The 19,657-nt window shown below is 36.1% G+C and overlaps 1 protein-coding gene across 1 annotated transcript; it reads left to right on the forward strand.

The window, feature by feature from the left end:
• Positions 1-5,877: 5,877 nt before the first annotated feature.
• On the forward strand, positions 5,878-19,578 carry LOC306756964 (sodium- and chloride-dependent GABA transporter 2-like; the record flags this gene model as incomplete). The annotated part of the gene is given in 15 exon segments (XM_079241922.1): positions 5,878-5,955; positions 5,957-6,053; positions 9,904-10,038; positions 10,122-10,262; positions 10,452-10,545; positions 11,756-11,888; positions 13,368-13,502; positions 13,587-13,690; positions 15,362-15,486; positions 15,729-15,841; positions 16,036-16,173; positions 17,691-17,793; positions 17,915-18,015; positions 18,110-18,280; positions 18,418-19,578. Coding segments are annotated over 15 exon segments (1,758 nt in total). The 3' UTR covers positions 18,508-19,578.
• Positions 19,579-19,657: the final 79 nt, after the last annotated feature.

A 19,657-nucleotide genomic window follows, 5' to 3' on the forward strand; every position in this document is an offset into this window, starting at 1 on the left:
CAACAAGAGATGCATTTGCTGCTTCCACTTGATTATTATGAATGTAACATCACTATTAAACACGTACACCTCCCAACCACTCACTGGTGGCAACAAACGTTCCATAGATCCTGATGTCCCAAAAGATGTTTGGTTGGATCAACAACACTCATATGACTTCATCAGACCTCAAAAGTGAATGGTCAAACAATAGCTTATAAACTTCCAGACTGGATTACTGCAATTCCTTATTTATGAGTTGTCCCAAATATGCCCTGAAAAGTCTCCAGCTGATCCAAAATGCTGCAGCGAGGGTTCTGATGAGGACTAGCAGGAGAGATCATATTTCACCAGTTTTAGCCTCTCTACACTGGCTCCCTGTTAAATCCAGGATAAAGTTTAAAATTCTTCTCCTCACATATAAAGCTCTCCATGACCAAGCTCCATTGTACATGAAATATCTTATAGTTCCATATATTCCAAATAGAGCATTGCGCTCTCAGACTGCAGGTTTACTTGCGGTTCCCAGAGTCTCAAAGAGTACTATGGGAGGAAGGGCCTTTAGTTATCAGGCTCCTCTCCTATGGAACCAGCTCCCACCGTGGGTTCGGGAGGCAGACTCCCTCCACACCTTTAAGATCGAGCTGAAAACCTTCCTTTTTCATGATTCTTCTAGTTAGGATACGAGCATCTCCTGAGTTGGAGTCTGCATGTACGGGACCCAACTATCCAAGTTATGCTTATTGCTCTTATAGTTATGGGTAGTCTAGCCATCCTTTACTTATGTAGCAATGAGGATGTTACCTGATGCACTGAGAAGTACCTCGCTCTATTTCTCTAATATATCAATGTATAAATATATGCCAGTATTAATTTTACAGTATTTAAATATCTAACTTATTTCTCCTTTTTTTCCGCAGTACTTCCTGATTAAGTACAATTGTACATTTTGTTCTGTCTTTCCTGTCGTCTCGTTCGAGGCAGATTGCTGCCCTCCCTAAGCCGGGTTCTGCCGGAGGTTTTCTTCCTGTTGAAGGGGAGTTTTTTCCTTCCCACTGTCGCTGCGTGCAGCTCAGGATGGGGGATTGGATCGAAGTCATGATTTGATGCAATCAGTTGGTTTCTATTATAGGATATGTATAAATTGACTTGAAATAATGTGTATGTTGATTTGTGTATGTAAAGTGCCCTGTGACAACATTGTTGTGAAGTGGTGCTATACAAATAAAGTTGAATTGAATTGAATTAATGCTGGGACTCCATTTGAACTGAATAGGTATATTTAGTAAGTAAGTATATTCAGCATATATACATACACACACACACACACACACACACACACACACACACACACACACATATATATATATATATATATATATATATATATATATATATATATATATATATATATATATATATATATATATATATATATATATATATATTTCAATTAACTAATTTTAACAGTAATTCAGTAATAGTAATATGAACATGATTAAATGAATGACAAATACTGATTAAAGTATTGACAACAGAAGTTTACACACACTCTCTCCCCAGAAACTTTTTGGGAAAATGTCTCTAAACTTTTGACTGGTACCGTACACAGTTATATCAGAAAAAAATAGTTTATTTTACATGAACTTACATTTTCTAAGCGAGTGGTATAGACATCATTTACGGTCCCTCTGCAGCAGCTTCTACACTGCAAAAACTCAGCCTTAAAAAACAAGAAAAAAGTATACAAAAATTAGGTAAATGTTGCTTAAAATAAGATAAATTATCTGCCAACAGAACAAGAAAATTTGGCTTGTCAAGACTTCCCAAAACAAATGAAGATACTCTTAAAACAAGAGGAATTCTCTGGCATAAAAACTAAGAATGATCTTACCTTTAAAAACAAGCATATGTGTACTCAATTTAAGATTTTTAGTCTTTCTTAGATTTCAGTTTTTGCAGTGTAGAGCAGTGCTTTAAGTGGAACAAAATAAGTGGTGGTCCTCCCTTAATGATTTGCTGTCAGTTTTGTCATGCAAATATGGGACAGAAACATGGCTGATACTTTTATGTAGATCTATAAATTGATCTGTAGATTAACAGTTATGTAGCACAGACATGACAAACACAGCAAGTTCTAAATCAAATCCACATTTGCCAAATTCAAAGTGCCATGGAGACACTTTTGTGAACTTCAAGTCTCATTGCATGGACATTAAAAATAACACTGAAAAGTAAATACATAAACTTAAAGTTCATTAACCCTTTCATGCATGAATAAATAATAAAAACAATGCAATATTTTTCACTTTTTGTAAAAAAAAAAAAAAAAAAACCCAAAACAAAACACTGAAGTGGTTTATTTAAAAAAAGTACTCTCCTCATTCATGAATATGCAAGAAAAAAGCTTGTCAATAGGGGCCCACTACAGGGCCACTGTGCATGAAAGGGTTAAAAAAAAAAAAAAGAAGTTATACATTTAGACTTATTTAGCTTATTACCAGACTAATTTAACAGTGTATTACTATTACACTTTTTCTCTGTGAAATATGTTTTTCACAGCATTAGGCCTCGCCATGCCACTTAGCAATATTATCTTTAATCTAGAAATAATCTTCAAAAACTTAAAATACTGATCAGCCATACACTTAGTTTGTTTGGTGTAGTAACTGACTGTTAAGTAGTACTACTGTCATCTGTAAAAAAATAGTCGAAGTAGTGAAAAAGAAGTCCCAGTACGCAAAGGGATAGAATTTAAAAGTGCTGGTACTGCGTACCGCTGCAAACCGGTCCACTTAAAGCACTGTTCTAGAAGTGTATGCAGGCACGTCTCTCGCCTGCAGGAGATGACAGTTGCTCCTTTCAGCCAGAGGTTAAATCATTCATGGCAATGAGTTAAAAGCAATGCTGAATGGCTGCTATTGTAATGTTCCAAAGTTATTTTAGACACAAAGCTTTGTTTCAAATAAAGGAAGTTGCCATGACCTCATGCCCCAGATGAGTTCTGGATACAATAAAAACTCTATATGTTTGAATAGAAAAGTAACATACCTAATTCCACTTCCTATTAGATAACTTGTGTGTGTTCATTTATCATTTTTAAACCTGCTTTATCCCATTTAAGGTCACGCACAATCGCTTTTACAACCCCAATTCCAGTATTGCTGCGACATTGTGTAAAATGAAAATTGGAACACATATTAAGAAAAAAAAACTTTTATCCTGTAATAAATTAAAGACAGTAAAAGAAAAGATGTGTGATGTTTAAACGTAACACATTTTACGGGTCAGACGTGTCTGTGTCCTGTCTCAGTCTGTGAACATGATACACAAGTGGTGGAGCGAGACTTCTTAAGATTTCTTTTTCTATCTCATTAATGACGACGGCTAAAGAATAAACTTATCTTTTTAAATCAAATGAAAAAAAAACAAACAAACTTTGGCTTTCACTAAACCAAATACATAATTGGAAATGTCTTCATCTGGACAATGACATATCTCATTATGAACCATGACATCAGTGCTTGAAGCTCAAAAGGGGCTAAAGGCATACTGTTACAGGTTACTTTTGACCTGACCTATCATGTAATGGGTATGCCATCTAACCACTGAGGGTGCTGTCAAATATGGATAAATACAATAACCCTCATTTACCTATAAGAAGCCAGCACAACATATATGATACATAATGTCTCTGAGACATTTTGTACCATACGATCACTTTATGGTACAAACTTTGCTCAAAATCTTGTTGAACACAATTGAATTTTTTGTGTTTTTCCTCTTAACAAATACCAGAAAACAGATGATTACACTATAAGCATTTTGACATATCACTTGGTAATAAAAAAAAAAAGGGAAATATCTCAAAATATGTTGATACTTTTTTATTTTATGTTTTGCTAAAAGGACAAATAAAGACCTCATATACAAAGAAATCAGACTTATCGGTTTCATTTTTCATAGGTTGGGTGTTTATGGGTTAAAAATTAGACTACTAAGGTATGAATCTACTGTTCTGTCTGCCATCACTTTAAACTCCCCCTTATGTTGTCAATTCAATATTTACAACTGTAAATTTGATAGACAATGCTCCCTTTATGTCAGGACTCAGGCAGCTACAGCACCATCATTGTGGTTTTTCAGTTCTTCAGAGCAGGTCTAACAACGGATCAAATACCAACTTAAAAAAGCATCTGGAGAGTGCAGACCTCCGCCACACAACTCGTTTTCACCCATATTGTAAAGAATTCTTTTAAATATTCCTGTGTCCACAATTCCTCTGTAAAACACAATGTGGCATCATATAGGTTGCTGATTATGACTGTAAAGCTTGTATAATGTATGCTTTTATGGGTGGAGTTGTGACATCAGGTTTGGATTCCTTCTGGGCTCTTTCTTGTGAGGTGTTCCAGGCACGTCAAAGTGGGAGAAGGATCTATGAAAGATCTAGGATGGACTGGAGGGACAACTTTCTTAGACGGCATTGGAACTCTTCCAAATCCCGCCTGAACAAACTGGGAGAAATGACAAGACAAGCTGGGAGAAGTGCCCAAATGGGCTGTAAGGAAAAAGTGGCTGGGGAAAGGGACCTTTCTGTGACCCCAACCCAGATAAGCGGAGAAAAACTGATAGGTGGATAAATTATAGCCGTGAACTGAAACACACATACACACACAAAATTATGTTATTAGAGAGAAAAACTTTTGTAGTATAGCAAGAGATTGTAACTTTTTTCTTATTCACTTCATCAAGTGACTAGAATAAATAGACTAGACAGCACGCATTCACTGTAACAGCCTCTGGATAAGCTTAACGCACAACATTTAACTCAGCCCACAGCTGCTTAAATACTTCACCAAGATCTTGTATTGATAATGGGAAACCAGAGAATTTGCAGTTCTAGAAGCTGCTTTCCTGCAGGGTTTTAGATGTTTCCCTTTATCTGCACACCTAATTCTAGTTAAATTATTCTCTAAAAGCTTGTTGGCTCCTGCACAAAATGACATATTGATTTGAATCAGGTGCGTCGCAGCAGGAAAACATAACATCTGCACTAGTTCTTGGGGACAGGAGTTGAGGATCCCTGTAAGTCTGCTCCTGCTTGTTCTCCCGTCTCAGCTGCATTCTGCAGGGTAGCTTATATTTTCACTTGGCTCCTGTGTCACTACGTAGCCTGAATACAATGATCAACTGATTCTAGAGATTCATAGCTTTGTCCAGAAGACCCAACTGACCATAAAGTCCTCAGGTTTTTGCTAAAACTTGACAAACTATAATAGTTCAATTTACAGAAAAGATGTAATGGAGATGTAATGCATGTCTTGTAAGAATAGTGTAATTTATTATTATTATTTTATGATCAATTAAAAAAAATGTATATATATATATATATATATATATATATATATATATATATATATATATATATATATATGTATATATATATATATATATATATATATATATATATATATATATATATATATATATATATATATATATATATATATATATATATGTATATATATATATATATATTCACAAAAAATAACTTTTTGTGAATAGTGTATATATATATATATATATATATACACATATATATATGTATATGTATATATATATATGTATATATATATATATATATATATATATATATATATATATATATATATATATATATATATATATATATATATATATGTGTGTGTGTGTGTGTGTGTGTGTGTGTGTGTGTATGTATGTATATTTTGTGAAACTGCGAGAGGTCCCCCTTGTGGCTACAATAACATGCAACATGTCAATTAGGTAACCATTAGGTCACCCCCAAATCTGCCTCGATTCCCAGTCAGACATTTCAGAAATTGTCTTGCCATTAAATCATTGACACTCAGAAGGATGGCTGACTCTCTGTGCAAGTTGTGCCATTTTCCAACAAAGACGACTTCACATACTGTTGAGGAGCGTGGAAAATGGGGGTAGCAAGAAGGAGTTCATCCTTTCTGTAGCTGGTGCTATTATTGGACTGGGCAATGTGTGGAGATTTCCGTATCTTTGCTACAAGAATGGTGGGGGTGAGTGCTTCTACTTGTTATTCAAAAATAAGGATTTTGATAACCATAAAAAAGGATCTTAAGTGCTGCTCTGTTTATACACTGTGCAGGGTAACTCTCTTTGCTATATATTAACACCTTTCCACAGCATTAAAAAGACCAGAACTAGTAGTGTAACTTGTTCAAAATGTAAATAAGTTCATTAGCCTGGTTTGCAAAGTGGGTGTCATAATCTCTTTACAGTGTAAAATAGTTTTAGACTTAACCTGCTTTATGAATAATTCAGTATGATGACAGCTATTGTATTTAGTTGTAATTTACATATCTTAAAAGATAAGAAAAGAGTATCAACTTGTAACATTTACCAAATCTTCTGGCAAAGTCATAATGATAATCCAAATATTGTTAATTTGGCTTAAAACATTGAACCAAAAAAATGTTAAACAATGTCAAGTAACAACTGTTTCACTTGTGGTCATGAAATTCCTCAAAGAACTAAAATTGATCAGGAAATAGGTCAATTTAAATGCTTTCCTCTGACTTTTTTTCAGTCATAAAAAGCCATACATATATTACTCAGGTGTGGGGAAAAAAATCATCTGCAGCAATGATAACCATGTTAGAGTCAAGTCAGAAAGTAAACCTGGACTGACAGAAAAATAGAAGAACATTTTTAGTACTTTATTACTGATGAAGAATTTTCTAAGTAAAAAATAATTATTACAAACATTTTATTCTTATTTAAATCGCTTTCTGAAATAGTTCAAATGCACACAAATGTGTCTTTTAATGTCTGTTTAATGTGGCGTTGGATAAAAGTCTTTGGTAAAGGATTAAATCTTCATATTTATATGATCATTTTTTGTCAAGCCCTGTCTCAGATTTTCTTTTTTTTCTTTTTTTTTTTTTTTTACATCAGATGATCGCTTAAGTTGTCATAATAAATTCAATAAAATGTAAAGTATTTACAAAAAAAAAGTTTTGTTTTTTTTAAGATATTTTCCCTAAAGGTCTCATTTGTATTTGTGCCACCCTTTTCCTGGTCCTCGCCATTGCTTGCTCCGTATCAGACCTTTATAGGTCCACTTCTGCATAGCTCAAGCATTAACACTTTAAAAAAAAACAAACATGGGTGTGTCTATTGAACTATATATATATATATATATATATATATATATATATATATATATATATATATATATATATATATATATATATATATATATATATATATACACTATTCACAAAAAGTTAGGGATATTCAGCTTTTGGGTGAAATTTCACAACAAGCCTAAAATGTATTCAAACCTGTACAGGTGAACTTAATGTGATCTTCTCTAAGCTTTTAAATGCACATGTCCAACTGTTAAATGTTTCAATAAATTTTGCACAAGTTGCTGTTCTCTAACAAGGAGCTTAACGGCAAAAATCACGGCAGGTGTGTGATCCTTGAATTGACCAATAAATGTCCTGGTTCAATTAGAGCTGTTTAAACAGTTGTCCTCATCATGCTGTTCACATTTTGACATCATGGGACCAAGACGACACCAAACAATGGAACAACAGTCCCTTGCCATTGCGATGCTTCAAACAGGACGTTCTCAGACAGAAGTGGCCACTGAGCTTGGAGTGTCACAGAGTGTCATCAGCAGGTTGCAACAGAGATATGGAGAGACTGGAAGAGTCACAGAAAGGCCTAGAAGTGGACGTCCTTTGGCCACATCCCGTGCTGATGACCGTTACATTGTGAACACTGCCCTGAGAAACCGGACGATGAATGCCACTCAACTCCAGGCACGTTTAAGAGAGGTGAGAGGCACCCAAGTGTCACGTCAGACCATTCGAAACCGTTTCCATCAGCGTGGTCTGCGTGCTAGACGACCTGCACGGGTACCTGACCACACCACCAGGCACAGGCATCATCGTCTTGCATGGGCCAGGGAGCATTTACGCTGGACGAGGAACCAGTGGGCCTCAGTGCTGTTCTCTGATGAAAGTCGATTCACACTGAGCAGAAATGATGGCCGGCAACGATGTTGGAGACGTCAGGGAGAGCGCTATGCATCAGCCACTGTTGTCACCAGGCGAGCTTCTGGTGGTGGCGGTGTTACAGTGTGGGCAGGGGTGTCCAATTGGTACAGAACTGCCCTACACTTTGTGAATGGTACAGTGACAAGCCCATACTACCTGAATAACATCATTAATCCAGTGATTGTGCCCCTACATGAACAGCACAGGCCTAATTTCATCTTCATGGACGACAATGCTGCTGCTCATCGAGGCCGCATCATCAGGGAACGGCTGTTGGAGACTGGTGTACCTCAAATGGAATGGCCTGCACTCTCTCCAGACCTGAATCCCATTGAAAACCTGTGGGATCAGCTGAGCTGTCGTGTAGAGGCTCGAAACCCTGCACCCCAGAACCTCAATGACCTGAAGGCTGCCCTTCAAGAAGAGTGGGATGCCATGCCTCAGCAGGCAATAAGTTGCCTTGTGAACAGCATGAGACGTCGTTGTCAAGCTGTAATTGATGCTCAAGGGCACATGACGAGATATTGAGACGTTCAAATTTTTTGTTGTGGTGTAACTACCATTGTTGTTACCTTTTGTGTTGAATGGATTTTTTGAGATGAGGAAATCAGTAGTGCATCCTTCTACTTAAATGTCTTACTTTTATGATATTATATCACTGTAGCATGAACATATTGCATTTTCCATAAATTTCACCTGAAAGCCAAATATCCCTAACTTTTTGTGAGTAGTGTATATATGTATGGGCACAGTCAAAACTGCAATGGTTGGGTGGATGTTGGACTAAATGTGCCAGGAATAAATGAGTCCAGATCCATTTGGTAATCCAATACCAAGAAAAGACTCATGACACCAGGGGGGCTCTATGGAGCAGGATACGGCCCAGGTCCAGAGCAGGTCACATCAATCCAGGAGCAGCCAGAGGCAGAGAGCAGGGTCAGGTCCAGATCCAGATCCAGATCCAGATCCAGATCCAGATTCAGAATCAGATCCAGATCCAGATTCAGATCCAGATTCAGATTCAGATTCAGATTCAGATTCAGATTCAGATTCAGATTCAGATCAGATTCAGATCTAGATCCAGATTCAGATCTAGATCCAGATCCAGATTCAGATCCAGATTCAGATTCAGATTCAGATCCAGTTCCAGATCCAGATCCAGATTCAGATCCAGATTCAGATTCAGATCCAGTTCCAGATCCAGATCCAGATCCAGAGCAGGTCACATCAATCCAGGAGCAGCCAGAGGCAGAGAGCAGGGTCAGGTCCAGATCCAGATCCAGATCCAGATCCAGATCCAGATCCGGATCCGGATTCAGATCCAGATTCAGATCCAGATCCAGATCCAGATCCAGATTCAGATTCAGATTCAGATTCAAATTCAGATTCAGATTCAGATCCAAATTCAGATCCAGATTCAGCTCCAGTTCCAGATTCAGATCCAGAGCAGGTCAGATGAATCCAGTAGGTGCCAGAGGAAGGGGGCAAGGTCGAGTCCAGAACAACAACAATGCAGGTTCAACAACAGGCTGGAGAGCAGAATCCAAGACAAGCTTGCAGATAATCTGGCAGAGAACTGAGGGTTGCATGATGCTGAAGAGAGGAGTGCAACAGACAAAACGGATTCTGCTGATTGACGGTAATTGCCGTCAGCAGCAAGCATGGCCAAATAAGGCATGCGTCAGGGAGTCAGACTGGAAACCATGACAAAAACAGTAAAACGTATTATGCAAAGACAAAACTATGTTAAAAATATTAAATAAATACACCAAGAAATGGCAGGCATCCCTAGAGACTGAGCCATGTAAGAAGCCTGCCTATCCCTTATTGTCACCCACAGGTGCATTCTTCATTCCTTACACGCTGTTCCTTGTCACCTGTGGGATTCCCATGTTTGTACTGGAAACAGCACTGGGCCAGTACACCAGTATGGGGGGAATCTTGTGTTGGAGGAAGGTGTGCCCATTGTTTGAAGGTAAGCTATATAGTGAGTAGAGTTTAGCACATTAACGTGAAAATACTAAAGAAGTTCCATCATAATGTTTATTTTATTTCCAGGGTTGGGATATGCGAGCCAGATAATAATTTTTTATGGAAGTATCAGCTACATTGTGATTTTGGCCTGGGCATTCCTCTACCTCTTCTCTTCTTTCTCCGGAGAGTTGCCATGGGCCACCTGTAATAATACATGGAATACAGGTGAATTCATAACAATGAGACAGCTCTCTCCACACATATACAACCTCAGCTTGAGGAATATTTGCATTATGTCTAAATTGCCTTTTTGTTTCTTTTTTAAGCTAGTGTGATTTTTCAAAGTCTTTCATGTATACATATATATATGTATATATATATATATATATATATATATATATATATATATTTCAGATCGTTGTGTAGTTATAAACAACCAGAACATCACAGCTAACTGGACCTCACCTGACAATGTATCATCATCATCATCTGTTATGGAGTTTTGGCAGTAAGTTTTTAACTTTTTAAGTTTTAAGACTTATAGACTATATAAACATCTTCATCATTTTTATCTGTTTTTGCTGGATTTGTCTGGGTGGGACACTTAACATACTAACACAACACAGACATCAGCATAGCTCTACCTAGCTTAAGAACACATCCAATCAGCCAGAATAATTGACAGCAACTATTAAAGAAAGGTACTCTTTAATTGTCCTTTAAAGGTGGAGTATGTAAGATTTTCAATCTTTTCAAAATAAATGAACTAATAAAATAACTACAATCATAATTAGATAGTTTTTTGAACATGTAGGTTCCAGTCTGTCCATATTTGATGCGTCATTAAATTACAAGTTTAATTAATGACAAATGACAAGATGCACTTTTTTTTTTACTGGCAGGCAAGCGTTTAAGAAGGGTCTTTGTCATTAATTAAACTTGTAATTTAATAACACATCAAATATGGACAGACTGGAACCTACATGCATTTTTATTAGTTAATTTATTTGGAAAATATTGAAAATCTTACATACTCCACCTTTAAGGCCCTTGAATTGCACATTTATACATATATCATTCTTAGAGGCAATTTGTCAGGATATTCTTGACTCGTCAATCAAATGTATAATTAAAAGCACAAATGACTGCATTCCCCTCAGGTGGGCTAAAGCTAAGGAATGCCCCTTTTTCTGACTCAACTTCATCAAATACTGTCTGGAAGGCTGTCTATCTCCCATTCCTTGAATTTGTCCAAACGTGCAATATCCTTGTCTTTTAATAACAATTTCAAATACAGAACAGTTCACTAGTCAGAAATAAACTAATTCATTTTCATAGTCAGAGCTTTAATATCACAATTATGTCAAGTTATCAGCTCATATCCATTGAATTTTAGCGAGTGCAATACCTTGGTAAAAGCAAATAAGTTGCCTTAAGATGAAGGTTGATATAAAAGAAAAAAAATTAAAGCTTTTTTTCCTACAATTTCATGTCTACAATTCTGTATTCATATTCATCCACACATTGACACATGGACACATTTAGTGTTTTTCTTTTTTTTTTTTTTATTCTTTGCTGGTCTGGCAGTGAGTATGCAACTGACTGGTTTAGATAATGCCTTGCAGTTTTGCATGCAAGTTTTATTATTACAATGAAATCTTGCCAGTGTCTGTTATGTGCATCTTGTTTTAAATGATTTACAGTATACAATCTTATAGGCGGCGGGTTTTAAATATTTCCACTGGCATAGAGTTCTTGGGAAGCTTACAGTGGGACCTTTCTTTGTGCCTTCTTCTGTCCTGGATCTTCTGCTACTTTTGTGTCTGGAAGGGAGTCAGGTCAACGGGGAAGGTAAGACAAATGTGTTTCATGGTCAAATTTACCCCTTTATTTGAAGTAAAATCAACATAAATAAAAGGTCCACACCTTCACTATGCCTCTAACAACTTCTGGGCTCTCCAAAGCAATTTACAATCAGTTTCTTATTTTTCTATTTAACTGGATTCTTAAAGGTGGAATATGCAAGATTTTCAATATTTAAAAAAAAAAAAAAATTAACTAAAAAAATAATTACAATCATAATTAGATAGTTTTTTAAAACATGTAGGTTTCAGTCTGTCCATATTTGATGTGTTATTAAATTACAAGTTTAATTAATGACAAAGACCCTTCTTAAATGTTTGCCTGCCAGTGTCATTTGTCATTAATTAAACTTGTAATTTAATAACACATCAAATATGGACAGACTGGAACCTACATGTTCAAAAAACTATCTACTTATGATTGTAGTCCTTTTATTAGTTTGGTTTTTTTTTTTTTTTTTGTTTTTTTAAATATTGAAAATCTTAGATACTCCACCTTTAAATGTCATACCTATCCACTCTGTACTGTTAGCACATTCAGTTTATACTGCAAAACAAACCATCTGCCCTCTAACAGAAGACAGACACCGCTCTTACACAGCCATCCTTGTGTACTACTGAGATAACATGTAAAAATGCACATATAATAGAACAAGAGTTGAACTGAATCTCATATCTTAACATTTGCGCTAAACTGTGACAGTGGAAACCATCCTTAAATAAAAATGCTGTCATGCACAGGTGTAAACAAAATGAAAGAGCATGTTTAGAAAAATGAGAAGTTTTCCATCCGGCACTGATAAAAGAAAGATAGAAACGAAGAGAAAGAGTACAGCTAACACCAAAACAGTGGCAAATAGTCCAGATAATCTAGTCTGTCCTGCTGATGATGACTACCTGGATTGAGCCACTAGAGACCCAAGAATCGACTCTGGTCATGCAGGAAATGCATTAGAAGAAAGCACTACCAGAGGATTTTCTTTTTTTTTTACCTTGGTAATGGCTGCGAGCCGACACACTCACATGTCTGTCGTTCAGTCAGTAAGCAGAACTGAAATCATTACTGTGAGAACATGATAGTAAAAGTGATGACTGGCAGATGTGTGAGACAGATGTGTGCAATGGATCCTGTGTGGGCCACATAGCTGCCTATTGTAGCGTGACTTAATTCCAAGACATGTTTTTCCTCAACTGAGTATCAAAGTACGTTAGTGTACACTTGCGGAATGACTGCATCAATGAAGTCTCTTATAGTTGTAAAAAAGAGACCTAGCAGTTAGATTTTAAAATCAGTCACTTGCTTAACAGTTGTCATGTAACGTCTGTGGAGTTGTTCAATCGGATGCCTGAAGTGTGTGCAGCTGACTGTATTGCAATGCCTCATTGCCAGATTTCTGTTATCAAAACGGTGACAGTGATGGTGGTTATTCTTTCAATTGTAATAAGTTATGTTTTTCTTTTAATGTAGGCAACCTACATCACAGCCACATTACCTTTAGTCTTGTTGGTAGTGCTGTTTTTCAGAGGAATGACCCTTCCTGGAGCCTTGTTTGGTATAAAATACTATCTGTACCCCGATCCTTCCCGCCTTGCTGACCCACAGGTATCATTCAGCTTCTAACTTTTCTAATTTGCATTGGATTCATTTGGAATATTTTCAGATGTATACGTTTTGAATGGTTTGCAGGTATGGGTGGATGCTGGAACACAAATATTTTATTCCTATGCTTTATGCTTGGGATTCCTGACTTCTCTTGGGAGCTACAACAAGTACGACAACAATTGTTACAGGTGAGTACTTTATGAAGAAATAAACTACAATTTATAATGTACCCAATGAGAGCTGTTCAAATTGTACCATTATAAATATAATATCGCTTAGTTTGTGCCGTTGGACAGACTCTAAAAAATATGTCTATTAAAAAAATATAGAAAATGTTTTGAGAAATAAACACTGTTACATTTTTACCATTGGATACCTCTCTTAATCCACAAGTAGAATTATGTACTTCCACTGTATATGCCCTGCTGCATTCACAGGGATATTTGTTAATCCAAGCGTGGAAAATTCTGTCTTTCCATAGTATACATGCTGTTGCAAGCATTGAAAAATACCACACCAAAATAAAGAGAGAATAATTTAACAAAATTAAAACATTTGCTTCAATTGAAAACAAGTGATTGGATTAGGTTGATCCCAGATCAGTTATTAACTTCTTATTCAGCATCAAACTCTAAATCTTTGTCAAACATTACAGTTGAACTTTGATGCAACACACAAACAAATAGGTAAACCTTCTATAAAAAGTTCCTACTAAATTTTTATCCTACATTTGACCCTGTTTTTCCAGTTCCAGAGTGTGTAGTTGGCACAATATTTGTATTATTCAGTGACACAATTTGTACTTGTTTATCTGAAAAGCAGAGCATGTAGTTAAAGTGTAACTATTATGTGCATTTCAGGCTAATTTATTTTTATTTCTGAAACCAGAAGGGCTGGGATTGATCGAGTTATTGTCACAAATCACTTTATTTACTTCAGACCGACCCTCTCTGTAGGCTGTCAGATCAGCCTGCGGGCAAAACGAGTGGATTGAAACTCTTCCGCATTAAGCCCCGCCTCCCGCCACTGCGCTACATCAGGAGCGCGCACCACAACTGCTTTCGCCGTCATTGTAACATCTCATAAACAGAAGGATTAGGCTAATATGAACTCAATAAATAAAAACAAAATACCATGTCAACACATAGCATACAGCCCTACATGTTGGAACCTGAATCAGACCCTGAAAACAAAGTGGAAAACAGCAACCCACAGCAACGAATGCAGCAGGATGTCTCTCTTTGGTAAACTCACCAGCCATCGTTGGAAATAACTTTATCCGATGTTTTCCACCCGCCTGATGTATTTGTACATGCCCTTGTTAACCAGTAGAAGGTAACCAATCACCGAACCTTATCCCCCGGGACGTCACAAGGATTTCCAAGTAGAAAAAACTCTCTAAAACGACACGTTTTTCAGCACCATGGAAACCGAACGGAGAGCGTGCTGGAACTCAAACTCAAACTCAAACTCAAAGATGCGTTTAGTTGATTAAAAACTGTGCCGTTCACATGTCTGATGAGGATTCAACACTGTAACACTGTAGAAAGCTCAGAAAACTCCAAATACCATAATAGCACCCCTTTAACTGATATATAAGATTTATGGACTGAACATCCCGCTGTCTTAGCCAAAACTGTGTGATGTATCCATTAATCAGTTGTATTGGCCATACATAAATATGGCCAATCAAGTATGTTCTTATGGATTATTTGAGTAATAGAGAATTCCTAAAACTTGATAGAAATGTTTATATTTCTGAGTCTTTATATTATATTTGTGATATCCTTCTCACAGTTTGATCACAGTGTGAGTGTGTTATATAGAAGAAATGATGACACAATTCTTCTGATTTGCAGAGACTCTCTCTATCTTTGCCTGCTGAACAGTGGGACCAGCTTTATGTTTGGATTTGCTGTGTTTTCAATTCTGGGCTACATGTCACAAAAGCAGAATATTGATATTTCCACTGTTGCTGAGTCAGGTATGGCTGTGCAGCAGCTTTACAACACCTAGCCAATTAAACTTTATGCATTTTGATGTTTGAAAATCCAGATTTTATTCATCCAGATAAATTGTTAGTATAGTTTGTTTTATCACTTTTGTTTGTTGTTGAAATATTCATATTAGCATCAAGCAGTGTATATGATAAATTAGCTCTATATACTTCTAAATAAAGATGCGGTGGTTGCCAGAAACTGTTATTGTGTTGTTTGCACTCTGCAGGTCCTGGCCTTGCTTTTATAGTCTACCCACAAGCTGTGACACTGCTGCCCTGGCCTCAAGTCTGGTCTGTGTGCTTCTTCACCATGATCATCTTGTTAGGAATCGATGGTCAGGTAAGCAGAATCCTCCTATTTCTCCTTAAAAATCTGACACAGATTTTAATATTGTTTATTAACATCTATCGTGCCATGTCTGTGTATCTTCATGTCAGGTCAGCTTTGATCATGTATTCTGAAGAATTGAATGCAAATATTATTGTTGTAGTCTAATCATTTCCACTCAACTTTGCCATTGTGTCGTTCTCCAGTTTGCTGGGCTTGAAAGTCTCATGACATCTTTAACGGATGTCTGGCCCCTCCATATCCGAAAAGGATACCGCAGGGAACTTTTTCTGATGCTGATCTGTGCTGTTGGCTGTACGTTGGGGCTGTTTTTAGTGTCAGAGGTTAGAAAATTAAAAATGCTTTAATTACCATGTCTTGTGATCAAATGTGCTTTCATAGGGAATTTTGGAATTCCAAACTTAACATGGAAAGTTTTACTGCTTTTTTTTTTGTTATGGTTTTTTTTTTTTGTTTGTTTATTTAACATTGTTTTGTTGATGAGTTTTGTTTTGTTTCCAGTTAAATTGTCCTCACAGAACGAATACTTTTATTCATGCAGGCAAAAAACTTATGAATACATTCAGAGAGCATTTGAACTAGTAGTCGTAAAAGCTATTTCACAATAGGTGTAAAAACAATTTCCTTGAAAGTGTTATTAGCATTTAACCCTAAATTCCAAATATAATGTAAAATGTGAATTAAAACAGAATACGGTCGTTTGAAAAGGTCATAAACTAATGTTTTATACACAATAGGAGGGGAAAGGAATTAAGTTTTAACAATGATGCTGAATGCTGAAAAGTGAGACATTTTTCTTATTCATAAAATATATCTGCTCATTGCAGCGACATGTTTCTAAAAAGTTGGGATGTGTGGCAACGAAAGGCAGATCAGTTACCAGTACTACAAAGAAATAGCAGAAAGAACATGTCCCAACTAATTTGTTTAATTAGCAACAGATCACTGTCATGACTGCATCTCTGATGGTCTAATGATGCATTAATGCCCTGAGAACTTGAACATCTGGAATTGCACCATTGATGCTGAAAGATAAACAGTTTTAATGAACGTGCATCCAAATTAAGACTTTTCAGGGAAGCCCTTGCATATTTCAGCAAGATAAGTTATAACTTCATCCTGTTCCTTTTCAGACTTAATATTACTTTTATTACTTATAACTGTTACATAGCTTTATTTGTTATTTTTGTTTGAAACTGAAACAAGAACAGTACCAAAGAATATGCTAAACTGCATCTGTTAAGTGAAATACTGCATCTATTGTATCTGCATGCTGTAGAGATGCTGGACTGGATATTTTGAGCCACTGCAAAAAACAAAACTGTCCCAAAGTATTTAGGAATCAATTTAGTTGGGACTGAGATTGTAGCATAAAAGATGTGTTTAAAGCCTAATCATCTTTTCTTTTTTAATAAAAAAGAAAACTAAATATGTAGTTTTGATCTATAACTACTAAATTCAGGTTATTGTTTAAAAAGTTGTGAGAGGATAAGAGTGATCCAGTTGACACTGACTGAATGCACTGCCAGTCACAAGTTTGGACATACTCTCTTATTAAATCCAACGGCAGTTGTCATGTTGGTCTCCAACTTGCACCCAATAATTGTAACATGATAGAAAGCAACAAGATCTGTATAAGCTTTTACAACTCATACTCCCCTCCTGCAGATGAGGATGCAAACTGGGTCAGACTTAAAGGTGACCTGGCTGGTGACAAATGACCTGGCTTGTTTTTATTGGAGGACTAGTTGTACACACTGATTTTCATCCGTTTGAAAGCAATTAAAGATTAACCATATGGATAAATAGAGTAAGTAATGACTGATTGGTTTACTTTTAGGCTGGTATATACATTCTGCAGATCTTTGACCACTACGCGTGCAGTGGACCTACTCTCCTTCTGGTCGCAGTCCTCCAATCTGTGATTATTGGATGGATTTATGGTAAGACCCAGTTGTCAAGGGGGTAACATTTTATACTCATCTAATTGCTTAAGCCCTGAGTTTTCACACATATAAGTATTTATTCTTATTATCCAAGAACATTTGAAATTCCTTGTCATAGGAGCTGAACGCTTTTGTGTCAACATTGAGGACATGATTGGGTACAAACCTCTGTCATTAATCAAATACTGCTGGCTGTACTTCATACCTCTGATTTGTACCGTAAGTGTGAAGAGAAACCTTTCAAAACTATGCATTAATAATCTTTATTCTTATCACTAAATCTTTATTGGTAACAATGGGTTTCCCTTTAAAGGGAACCCTTGTTTATTTGCTATTGAATTATTCACCAATGAGGTACAACAACACTTACGTGTATCCATGGTGGGCCTACTGTATTGGCTGGTTTCTGGCTTTATCGTCAGTGTCTATGATCCCACTCAACATTATCTGCAAACTGGCCAAAGGTAAAGGGACTCTCTGGCAGGTAAGTGGTTGTCTTGTGATATCTGACAGTTTAACAGAATATTTGTAGTTGGGAATTCAGCTTGAAGCTCTTTAGATGTTTTTGCTTGTTCACTGCTGGAGGAGGCATTTTGTGACTATTCAAACACTTTTCCCCAGCGTATCAAGGCAAGCTGCCAGGCTGCAGATGACCTTCCAATGATGGCAAAGGAAGTTGGAAGTATCAATGCTTCGCTTACAAGTCCATGAGGATGAAAAAGAAAATGAAAAATCAATGAAATACCATCTTTTGAGATAGTGTTTGTTTTTATGCATTATAAAACTATGTACAAGAGTTTCTATGAAAATAGATACATTGATAGATACTAGTAGTTAATATTTATTTGCTACATTTCCTTTTGTAGAAAGGTGACCTATTTCATTGTGGTAACAAATTCTAAAGTACAAGGTCTTTACTAATCAAATAGTATTACAAAAACAGAACAAAGACAACAAATCAACCTCTTTTTTCTGTGGTTTATATTACAGTTTATCAGCTAATTAGACTGACTCAGAACAAATGCCAAAAAGCTTTTACTTACTTTTTTTCCCTGACAAAAAGGCCACTATGACTGTTGCAATTGCATGTTGGCACTGCTCACCAAACACTGTAAAAATGAACTCATCTATATACACGAGTACTTCAAATAGAAAACCAATCTGCTGCATCAGGACTGTGTGGATCAGTTTTCCCTGACAGTTTTGTCCTTGGTGAATAATCAGTTAATGTTCATCACATTGGCAAATCCAACAATGATCATCACACATTCAACAGAAAGATTTTCCAGGACAGCATGGGCTTTGCTAGGTTTACAATGATTTAAAAGAGCAGATGACATGTTAAGCCATTTTATACTCACGATGAAGGGATTTTTTTTGTTTTCATTTCCTAACAATGCTTAGACCCACATTAGTATTTTGATTTAGCATAAAGTAAAAAGCAAATGTTTTCAAGTATGCAGTGACTTTTGAAAAGAAAATAGTCAGAAATAGAGCCGTTGATGTCACTTTTAAAAGAAGAAAACAAAACAAAAAACTTTATTATACTGATATTATATAGATATAGATGAATAATAATAATAATAATTTAGAAAGAGTATATTTGTCTATTTTACTTTTTATTAAACATATAATTAGACAGGTCAAAATACCTCTTTGCTGTTCTGGAGGAAATACTAAAGAAATTGTTCCTTAAGAGATGCCTGTCTTACTTTTTTGGTAAATATTTTATTTGACCATTTGTCATGCTTTTTGGATAATAAAAACCCTTTTTGGGTTGTAAAACGCCTTTCATTGTGTATTATTTTGTCTGTAACAAGGTTATTTGCAGAGTGATAAGTAACTGGTTTTAAAGGATCAC

Source organism: Telmatherina bonti, assembly GCF_933228915.1.
Source record: "Telmatherina bonti genome assembly, chromosome: 6".
NCBI lineage: Eukaryota > Metazoa > Chordata > Actinopteri > Atheriniformes > Telmatherinidae > Telmatherina > Telmatherina bonti.